Below are 11,337 nucleotides of genomic sequence, written 5' to 3' on the forward strand. Positions count from 1 at the left end.
CTTAAGCCCAGGAGTTGGAGGTTGCTGTGAGCTGTAATGCCACGGCACTCTACCCAGGGGGACAGCTTGAGGCTCTGTCTCAAAAAAAAAAAAATTTGTCCTTTGCATCATTGTGCAAGTTATGTTCTGTCCTTCATTTTCTGGGTGCTTACTTTGCTGGTGGTCCATTGTGATGGTCAGTGAGTAGAACAAGTCAAAGTACATCCTGAAGAGCTGATCTTGCTGTGGAAAACTTCCTCAAAGTTTATATATCAGTAAAAGATTTGATTTCTCCATCAAATTTAAACCGTAGCTTAGCAGGATATAGAATTCTGGGCTGGAAGTTGTTTTGGTTGAGCAGATTAAAGGTAGATGACCATTGTGTTCTGGCCTGAAAAATTTCATTTGAAAAAAAATTTTTTTTCATGTGAGAAGTCTGCAGTCACCCTGATGGATTTTCCCAAGTGGGACAATTGGCGCTTACTCCTGGCAGCTTGCAGAATTTTTTCTTTTGTCTTGATTTTGGACAGATTGGTCACAATGTGTCTTGGAGAAAGTCTATTTGAGTTGAGACAATCCAGGGTCTGATACGACTTTGAAAGTTGTCTGTCAGAATCTTTGGTGATATTTGGGAAATTTTCATTCATAATATTCTCCAGTATGTCTTCCATTCCTGTGGGGCATTCTTCTCCTTCTAGGATACCTAAAGCTCATATGGTGGAATGCTTCATGTTGTCCTATAATTCTGTCAGTGAATATTCTGCTTTCTCTTTCTTTTTTTTCTACCTCTTTAACTATCTGAGTTATCTCAAGAGCTTTGTCCTCTACCTCTTAGATTTTTTCTTCTGTATGGTTTAATCTGTTATTGATACTTTCTACTGCATCTTTCAGTTCCCTAATTGTCTGCTTCAATTCATTCAGCTCTGCTATACCCTTTCTATATTCTTCATATCATTCATCCCTTATTTGATTCTGTTTTTGGATTTGCTTTTGGTTATTTTCCACTTTCTCAGCTATTTCCCTCATTGTTTTTATCATCTGTATTTTAAATTTCCCTTCTGTCATCTCTAACATTTCTTTATAGGTGAAATCCTCTGCAGTAGCTACCTCATGATCCCTTGTGGGGGTTGCTCTGGTTTTGTTTTTCATGTTGCCAGGATTTTTCTGCTGTTTCTTCCTCATGAGTGTTTTCTTTTGTCTGGTTCATTGCCCTAATTTTTATTCCACTTCCTCATGCTCTTTAAATTACGTGGTGCCTCTGACTTAAGGTGTCGATCAGTCCTTTTGGTACAGGACTAAAAGGATGAGAAGATTGAAGAGCAAGAAGGGTCAAAAAGATGAAAAAAGAAAAAGGAATGGGGGTGAGTGAAATGGATGATTGAGAAGAAGAGAGGCACAGAAAGAGGGAGACAGGAGTAATAAAGATGTACAGTAAGGTATTTGGACCCACACCTTAAAAACTCCCCAAACTCTGGGGATGCTAGGTTGGATGATTTCCTTTAGGTCTGTAGCTCTTTGCCAGCCCAAGCAGACACAGTACCCCACCTCCATCAAATAGGAAAAACAAAACTAGTATAAATCAAACCAAAACAAACTAACAAACAACCTTACGGGTTAAAACTAGGGGAAAAACTAAATAATGGGGTAGAAACACTAGCAAAAACGAAGTTCTTATTATTAAAAAAGGCAACAATGAAAAATTAAGTTTACACTTAGAAAAATGAAGAAAAAGTATTAAAAAAAATCCTAGGAGTGAAAAGTTGAAATTAAAAAAGGGGGGGAAAAAGAAATATATGCATATATATCTTGGTGAATATTGCCTGGGCAACAGATGATCTTCTGGGGTATGAGATGTTAATCACAATGCTTGTACAGCTGTATAAGATGGAAACTACAGGCTTCTGCTGACTTCTTTCCTCTCCAACACCACAGGGTTGAGAGCCTGAATCTCTCCTTAGCCCACTGTTGGCTAAGCAGAGGCTTTCCCAGGAAAGCATATGTCACTGGGATCTCTCCTGAAGTGGCTGCCTGCTTATCAGGGGCACCAAAACCAGTCTCACACTAAGCCCCTGAGAGCCAAGGCTACAAGGCAGCTCTCCTACAGCAGAATAATGAAAGCTCCGATCTTCCCAGCAATCTCAGTCCTGACCTCTGTGCACTGTTCAAAGTCACTAGATCACTCGCCCAAAGTCTCTCAGCAGAGACCTTGCTTTTGGGACCCTGAGGGTGGAGCCTACATGGCAGCTATCCCCACAATGGCTGTGTGGGGCCCACAGCCCAACAAGAAAAGCTCTGGTCTGGCTCAGTGGCTCACTCCAAAAATCTGCACACAACTCAAAGCCACTTACACACTTGCCCACAGTCTCCCAACATAATTCAACCAAGTGCGCAGGTCCAAAAAACCAAAATAACTCCCCCAAGAAAGGCCTTTCCTACCTCCAATCTTTCTGTTGCTGTAGCTATGGCTGAGGGAGGCCACATGGCCTCAAACCGAGCGAAACCACTTGCCTCTTCTCCAGTGCTTTTGCCCTCTTCCTGGGGCCCAGAAGCCTCCTGCTGCCTCCCTGCATCCCCAAAGGGATGTTTCTGGGCAGAGCCCACAGGACAGAGGTGCGTATCCTCTCCCAATCTCACAGCTCCTGGTTGTAAAGAAGCTCAGCCACCATCTTGCTTGGCTCCCTTACCATGTAAATTTTATATGATAGAGAAAGTCACATCTATTGATCTTTTACTGTGTGCTTATCACATCACTGTTCTAATGGTTTTTAAATGCTAACTCAGGTAATATTCTAAGCCCAAAACCCATGAAGTAGGGACAGTTAATTTCCCCACCTTCCAGAAGAAACTGAAGCAAAAGAGGCTATTTCACACTCCCAAGGTCACAGAAAACCAGGTGTTTTAATGACTTTGCAGTGGGATATTTTATTTTATTTTTAATATTTCTAATTAATATGAGGAATCATATAATTAGGTTATGTGGTTTGTATTAATCAGAAAATACCTGAGTTTTATCTGAGTCCTTCACCCAGGAGGTGTGATGTATACCCATACATTGTACCCACTAGGTCAGTGGTTCTCAACCTTCCTAATGTAACAGGCTTTTAATACAGTTCCTGTGGGTCATGACCCACAGGTTGAGAACCACTGCATTAAGTGGAAGCTTACTGAGCACCTTCCCTCCTCCCCTTTCTCCCTCCCCCTCCCCCTTTCTGGAATTTAATTGTGTTTTTCCTCTCATGTGGGCCTGCAGATGTTCACCTCCTGGTCTCAAATGACTATTGAGTACATGGGATGCTTGTTTTTCCATTCCTGAGGTACTCAACTAAAAAGAATGTGCTTAAATTCCATCCAAGTAACTATAAATGTTATAAAGTCTGTATCTTTTCTATGGCTCAGTAGTATTCCATGATAGATACATACCACATTTTATTAATCCATTCATCAGTTGATGGTCACTTGGGTTGTTTTCACATCTTGGTGATTGTAAATTGAGCTGTGATAAACAATCTAGTGCAAATGTCCTTGGAATTCCTGGCTTCCAGAACTGTGAGAGAATAAACATCTGTGTTTGTAAATTACTGTCTCGGGTGTTCTGCTATAGTATCACAAGACCAACTAAGGGAGGATGTTTAACAATTTTGCTCTGCAAATTCGTGGTGGTGTGTGATTGTGGTTTTAATTGTAATTTCTCTGATTCAGTTGCTCTTTAACTTACTCTTAAATGTTCTATCACTTCTAATCTAAAGGTCTAAACATTATTTTCTTAACTTTCAAAATTATTTGATTAAGAAACTGGATTTTTGTCCTGTAGAATGCTGATGCTGTTAGGTATCTTTTGACATATGGAAGTAGTGGTATAGTTGTTGCCTTGGCTCCATGAATACTCAAATTTTATTAATAATCTTTCTAATATTGAAGCACTCCGTATACATGGAATAAGGTACATGAAGTCACAAGCTCCGTCATACGTACATGATGTATTATTGACATGTTTTTACTTGGGCATGCTAATATTTTACTTAAGAACATTCTCATTATTTTATGTGATCTGTACTTTCATTTTGGGGGTGCTATTTTAGCCCTGTTTTCAAATCAGTTTTATACTTGCTTTTTCATTTTATATATTTCCTATACCCTTGAAATAGTTTGGGTAATATTGGTATTATCTTTTTTTTTTTTTTGAGACAGAGCCTCAAGCTGTCCCCCTGGGTAGAGTGCCGTGACATCACAGCTCACAGCAACCTCCAACTCCTGGGCTCAAGTGAGTATCCTGCCTCAGCCTCCCAAGTAGCTGGGATCACAGGCACCCGCCACAAAGCCCAGCTATTTTTTGGTTGCAGCCATCATTGTTATTTGGCAGGCCTGGACTGGATTCGAATCCACCACCTTAGGTGTACATGGCTGGCACCTTAGCCACTTGAGCCACAGGCGCCGAGCCAATTTGGTTTTCATTACAAATACTGTACACAATGATATCTTCTTTTGTTTTTTTTTTGTTTTTTTTTTTAGAAATTTACACTTTCATATATATATATTTTATTTATTTATTTATTTATTTTTGCCGTTTTTGGCCAGGGCTGGGTTTGAACCCACCACCTACAGTATATGGGGCTGGCACCCTACCCCTTTGAGTCACAGGCACCACCCCGATACCTTCTTTGGCACCAATAAATATAAGAGCACATTTTCTTTTTCTTTTCTTTTTTTTTTTTTGTATAAGAACACATTTTAAACATGTGATTTCCCCAAAGTATTTGAAAAAAAGAGAGAAAATGCCTGATTTGTTTTCAGTATTTCAGAAATCAATTTATTTCCTAACCCGTTAAAGATTAAGACTGAAGGTATGAATCAATTGTAGAACAGAAAGGGTGAGAAAAAGAGAGACCATCTTAGAGCTGCTTTAAAGAGCTCTTGATAATTTTTCTGATGTCACCTTTCCCTTCTAGAACTTCATCAAATAGCTTAATTTAAAATATTTCCAATGAACCGATTAATGGGGAGTGGGTGGGTGGAGAAAATATGTATCTAATACAATATAAACCTTACCACAAACAACTATGCATATCAAAAGATACAAACTTTAAAATTGTACCCAAAAAGTGAGGAAAAATCTAAATTACAGAAAGGAAAGTCAAATTTATTTAATCAAAAACTAGAATAAAAATTAGCAAATATTCACACACATAAAAACACACACCAGCCCTATATAATGACTCCCAAAGGGGAAAAGCAGTGGTCCAAAACCACTCAAGATAGCTTGTCAGTTAAAGAGAAAATAACCCACACACTCACACACACGTTCGCTCACTCACACACACACACACACACACACACAGAAAAGGACACACACGATCACATGCACACAAACAACAAGCCCAGTATTTTCCAGCAATATGATCAATCTACAACAAGCTCAGAATTTTACAAACTCAGAATTATTTTACAATACTTCCTTTTTAAATATCAAAGATGCCCACCTTGGGTATACAAATACATATTTTCAGTGGTTTACTGTTGACTTCTTTTTAAAGAGATCAGTGCTACTACATGAAACTGCTCCTGTATTTTACAGCCTTTCTTTGATTTACTTTCATGTATCTACCTTCCACCAACCAAAACAGTTTCAGTTGGCAGGCAGAGGGGTGCCTTATTTTCTGTGAAATGAAATGCTATAGTTTCCAACACTGGCCAGAAAATGTCTTATTGCCATTTCAACGCTTTGCAATAGTTACAATGATGCCTAAATTGCCATTTCCTGCACAAAGCTGTGCAAGGCTGGTGTCAAAGACAAGGCAGTTACTCTTCATGATGGTTGTGACAATTCCTTCCCGAATAGACGGAGGAGTTGCTTCCCAAGTCAATCGTCGTTTGTGACCATTCAGCTCAAGTCGGTAAGTAAAATTTTCGGCTTGCTGGGGTGTTCCTATCAGCTGTACAATTGCGCAGAACTGCTGTTCACCATTGTCGTTTTCCTGTTTCTGCAAGACCACCATGAAGTGAAAGCCAAAACAGGACTGCATCATCGCCCAGTCAAAAGCCCCAGAAACATTAATGTCCATAGCAAGGAAAACTGTTTTCTCCCCTTGTATTGCTTTAAGGTACGCGTGCTGCTGCAACAGATGGGGCATGACAGCCTCCAGAGAGCCTTGCCATTGACAGGAAACACCAGGGCACGGACAGGAATAAGGCCTAAACTCACAGAGCCCTTCGTGGTCTGCTTTTTCCACGGGCGGCAGAGTTATTCCACACCCAGCAGGGGCATATTGACAAGGGAAAAGTACTGAATTGGCCAATTTCTCCATAGCCAAGTTGCGAACGGACCCCAGCGGGCCCTGGCAAATTGGACAAGAAGTCAGCTGTTGGCGACAGTTGCCACAAACAAGATGGCCACGCCCACACTGAAGGATGGGTGGTAACACATAGTCAAAGCAGACTGGACACAGGAAAAGACTCGCCAACTCACAGCTGGATGCAGTTGTGTCAGGCAGGGCAGGCTCGCTCTGGGATGGAGGCCGCTCTGAGGGCCCAGCAGGTAGGGCCCCGGCAGTCCGACGGCTCATTGCCGTGGGCCGAGAAAGCACCCGGAAGTCGTTCCTGGCTCAAACGCGCTCAGCACTCAACTCCCACCGAGTGGGGCAGCGCCCAGACCGAACGGACACCCTGGGCAGCCGCCGCTGCGGGAGAGCGTTCCCCTCAGCGGCCGCGAGGCTTCCCGGTAACCGCCTAACTGCCACCGGCGCAGCCGTTTCACGTGTCCTCGAGCGACAGCGCGCTGCCGCTAAATACCGTACACCTTGGCCAAGGCCGCGAGGAGCTGAGGCCCTGCGTGCCGGGCCCCTGGCTGCTGTTTTATATGAGATTTATTGATCCAAATTCAGTATGTGTTGTATGTGATTGTCTCGTTAGGCTTTTTGCCTCTCCTGGGGCCCAGGTGGTTGTAATAGTTTTTGCCTTGGCTCCATGAGTACTCAATAATCTTAATACTTGATAATCTGTCTAACACTGAAACACTATGTATACGTGGAATAAGATACATAAAGTCACAAGCTTGAGTTTCACTAGAAGATTATCCATTGCATCTGTGTTCAAGTGTATTTGGATGGAATTCTGCAAACTTTGCACTTAGGAGACTGGAAATTTTCTTTGTATTGAAGACTATATGAACCCCGGCGTTATAAATTTCGGGCATTTTTGTCTTTCTCTCCTTTTGATTAATTTATCTAGTGACTTTTCATGTTTTTGATATCCACCCAAGTAAACCTGCCATTCCTCCTATTTATGAATTTCACTGTAGTTTTTTTTTTTTTTTAATTCAGGTTAATATAAGAGGGGTGTGTAATATCAGGTTACACTATTTGCATTTGTTAGGTAAAGTGCAAATTGTAGTTGAACTCTTCGCGTGGAAAGTGTGCCATGTACCCCTACATTCAGCCATAAAGAAAGATGGAGACTTTACAACTTTTGTATTTACCTGGAAGGATCTGGAGAACATCCTCCTAAGTAAAATTTCACGGTACTTTTATTTTCTAATCCATTTATTTCAACTTCCACCTCTAACTAGTATTTTTGCCTTCATACTTTTACATTATGTTACGGTTTTCTGAATTTAACATTTAAGTCATTTATTTTTATTTTTAACTGTGTAATATTTAAGATGCCTACAACATTTTCTGATCACTGCTATAGTGGTCTATTTTTTTTTTTTTTTTTTTTTTTTTTGAGACAGAGCCTCAACCCTTGGTAGAGTGCTCTGGCATTACAGCTCACAGTAACCTCCAACTCCTGGGTTCAAGTGAGTCTCCTGCCTCAGCCTCCCAAGTAGCTAGGACCACAGGCACCTGCCACAAAGCCCGTCTATTTTTTGGTTGCAGCCGTCATTGTTGTTTGGCGGCCCGGGCTGGATTCGAACCCGCCACCTTAGGTGTATGTGGCTGGCGCCTTAGCCACTTGAGCCACAGGCACCGAGCCATCTATTCTGATATATTTTGTTTTCATTATAATTATTCTCATGTAATTCCACAATTTTAATCTGTTCTTGCCTTTGGACCCCAAATTTAACAGCCTCAATAGTAATCTGATTTTTCATAATTCTCCTTCTGTCACTGATGCTCTACAAAATTATATTTTTGCTGCATTGCTGGGTACGTAAGTATTAATAACTAACATGTTCCTAGTAAGTTTTAGCCATTAGTTTTTTGTTTTTTAATCCATTTCATTCTCTTAAATACAATTCTCAGTTGTGCCCTCTTAAATATCAAAATTATAAACTTTGATTTGTTTATCATTGTAATACTCTGGTACATGTTTGATTTTTTCTTTTCCAGACAGACTCTCACTATGTCACCCTTAATAGAGTGCCATAATGTCACAGCTCACAGCAACCTCAAACTCTTAGGCTTAAGCAATTCTCTTGCCTCAGCCTCCCAAATAGCTGGGACTACAGGTACCCACTAGAATGGGTATTTTTTCTTGTTCTTCTTGCAGTTGTCATTGTTATTCAGCTGGCCCAGTTCAGGTTCAAACCCGCCACACTTCGTCTATGTGGCTGGTGCCATAACCACGGTTCTATGGGCACCAAGCCACATTTTGATTTTTAAAAATGTTTTATTGTTTGTGATTCATTGAGGGTACAAAGAATTAGGTTACGCTGATTGCATTTGTTAAGAGGTGTGCGATACACTGTGTCCCCATCCCCCTCTCCCTGCTCCCTCGTTCTTCTACCATACTCCTTGTATTAGTTCATCTACTGCCTTCATATTAGAATTGTGTACATTGGATTCTTGTTTCTTCATTCTTCTGATGCTTCACAAAAGAACAGTGGGTTCCACCTCCATCAAATGATGCAAAGTCTCCATCTTTTTAAAAGGCTGAATAGTAATCCCTGGTATACATATAGCACAGCTTGTTAATCCATTCCTGAGTCGGTGGGCATCTAGACTGTTTACACATTTTGGCAATCATAAATTGAACTGCAATAAACAGTCTATTGCAAATTTCTGTATGTTAAAAGGATGTGTTTTCTTCTTACTAGGTAGATGCCTAGTAATGGGATTGTAGGATCAAATGGGATATCTAATCTGAGTTGTTTGAGGTTTCTCCATACTTCCTTCCAAAACGGTTGTATTAGGTTACAGTTCCACCGGCAATGTAAAAGTACACCCGTCTCTCCACATCCATGACAGTATCTGCAAGTTTGAGACTTTGGGGTGTGAGCCATTCTGCCCTGGGGTTTAGTTATATCTCAGGGTAGTCTTTATTTGCATTTCTCGGATGATTAGGGATAATGAGCATTTTTAAATATGTTTGTTAGCAATTCATCTGTCTTCTATAGAGAAACTTCTATTCATGTCTCTTGCCCAGTGATATATCCGATTGTTGGGTCTTTTCATGTTGATTAACTTGAGTTCTCTGTAGATGCTAGTTATCAAGATTTTGTCTGGTTCATAAAATGCAAATATTTGTTCCCATTCGGAAGGTTGTCTGTTTTCATTTGGTTGTTGTTTCCTTAGCTGTCCAGATGCTGTTTAATTTAATTAAGTCCCATTTGCTACATAATTCTTCTTCATAAAATCTTTCCATAGCCTGGTATCCTCAAGTGTTTTCCCAACACTTTCCTCTAGAATTTTTATGTTTTGATGCATTAAACTTTAATCTTTCCTCTACTTTGAGTCAATTTTTGTAAGTGGTGAGAGGTGTAGGTCCAGTTTCAGTCTTTTACATGTGGTTATCCAGTTCTCCCAACACCATTTATTGAATAGGTGTTCATTTCCCCAGTGTATATTCTTGGTTGGTTTATCAAATATCAGGTGGCTGTAAGATGTTAGTTCCGTATCACGGTATTCTATTCAATACCAAATGCCAATGTCTCTGATTTTGTGCCAATACCATGGTGTTTTGATCACTATGGCCTTCTAGTATAGCTGAACAGCTGGTAGAATGATACCGCTGGCTTTATCTTTATAACTAATAAATGCCTTAGTTATGTGGGTTTTTTACTGGTTCCATACAAAATGAAGAATTCCTTTTTCCAAGTATTCAAAGTTTGATGCTGGTATTTTCATAGGAATGGTGCTGAATCTGTGGATTGCTTTTGGAATTTTTGTTAGACATTTTAACAATGTTGATTCTTCCCAGGCATGAGCATTTGGTGATATTTTCTGCTATTTCTTTTCTCAGGGTTTTATAATTTTTCTTTTTTCTTTCCTTTTTTTTTGAGACAGAGCCTCAAGCTGTCCCCCTGGGTAGAGTGCCCGTGGCATCACAGCTCATAGCAACCTCCAACTCCTGGGCTCAAGCGAGTCTCCTACCTCAGCCTCCCAAGTAGCTGAGACCACAGGCGCCCACCACAACGCCCGGCTATTTTTTGGTTGCAGCCATCATTGTTGTTTGGCGGGCCCAGGCTGGATTTGAACCCGCCACCTTAGGTGCAAATCGCTGGCGCCTTAGCCATTTGAGCCACAGGCACTGAGCCTCATAATTTTCTTTATAGAAGTCCTTCACCTCTTTTGTCAGGTAGATTCCTAGGTATTTCTTTTTCTTTGAAGCTATGGTGAAGGGGGTTGTGTCCTTAATTAGCCTCTCATCTTGGCTGTTATTGGCGTGTACAAAGGCTACTGACTTGTGGAAATTGATTTTTATATTCTGAGATATTGCTGTATTTTTTGATGACTTCCAGGAGTCTTTTGGTTGAGTCTTTGGGGTTCTCTAAGTATAACATCATATCGTCAGCAAAGAGGGAGAATTTGACCTCCTCTGCATTTGGATGCCCTTTGTTTCATTCTTTTCCCTTATTGTATTGGCTAGAACTTCCAGCAATATGTCAAATAGTAGTGGTGATAGAGGACAACTTTGTCTGGTTCCAGTTCTAAAGTAGGAAAGTTTCAGTTTTACTCCATTCAGTAAAATATTAGCTGTGGGTTTGCCATAGATAGCTTGAATCAGTTTAAGAAATGTGCCACCTATGCCTACACTCTTCAGTGTTCTAATTAGAAGAGGATGCTGGATTTTATTGAATGCTTTTGCTGCATCTATTCAGATGATCATTTGGTCTTTGTTTTTGCTTCTATTGCGAGGGTGAATTACATTTATGGGCTTGCGTATGTTAAATAGTGTTGCATCCCTGGGATGAAATCTACTTGATCATAATATATGACTTTTTGATGAGAAGCTATAGTTTACTGGCTAGGATTTTTTTGAGAATTTTTGCATCTATATTCATTAGTGAAATTGGTCTAAAGTTCTCCTTATTTTAGTTGGATCTTTTCATGGTATTGGCATCAGGGTAATGTTTACTTTATAAAACGTGTTGAGGAAGTCCTTCCTCCTCAATTTTTTGGAATAATTTCTGCAGTATGGGAA

At 40.4% G+C, this 11,337-nt stretch overlaps 1 protein-coding gene across 1 annotated transcript; it reads right to left on the minus strand.

Annotated features, from left to right (window-relative positions):
* Nucleotides 1-5,690: 5,690 nt before the first annotated feature.
* LOC100945306 (E3 ubiquitin-protein ligase SIAH1-like) lies at nt 5,691-6,539 on the minus strand. The gene has a single exon (XM_003799869.1). It carries the CDS (start codon nt 6,537-6,539, stop codon nt 5,691-5,693), a length of 849 nt encoding a protein of 282 aa, XP_003799917.1.
* Between the last annotated feature and the right edge of the window lie 4,798 nt (nt 6,540-11,337).

Source organism: Otolemur garnettii, unplaced genomic scaffold (genome assembly GCF_000181295.1).
Source record: "Otolemur garnettii isolate 467f Iridium unplaced genomic scaffold, OtoGar3 scaffold00157, whole genome shotgun sequence".
In the NCBI taxonomy this organism is placed as follows: Eukaryota; Metazoa; Chordata; class Mammalia; order Primates; family Galagidae; genus Otolemur; species Otolemur garnettii.

Excerpts from the sequence above, each read along its gene's own strand:
- LOC100945306 (XM_003799869.1), bottom strand. The coding sequence starts at position 6,539 with ATGAGCCGTCGGACTGCCGGGGCCCTACCTGCTGGGCCCTCAGAGCGG.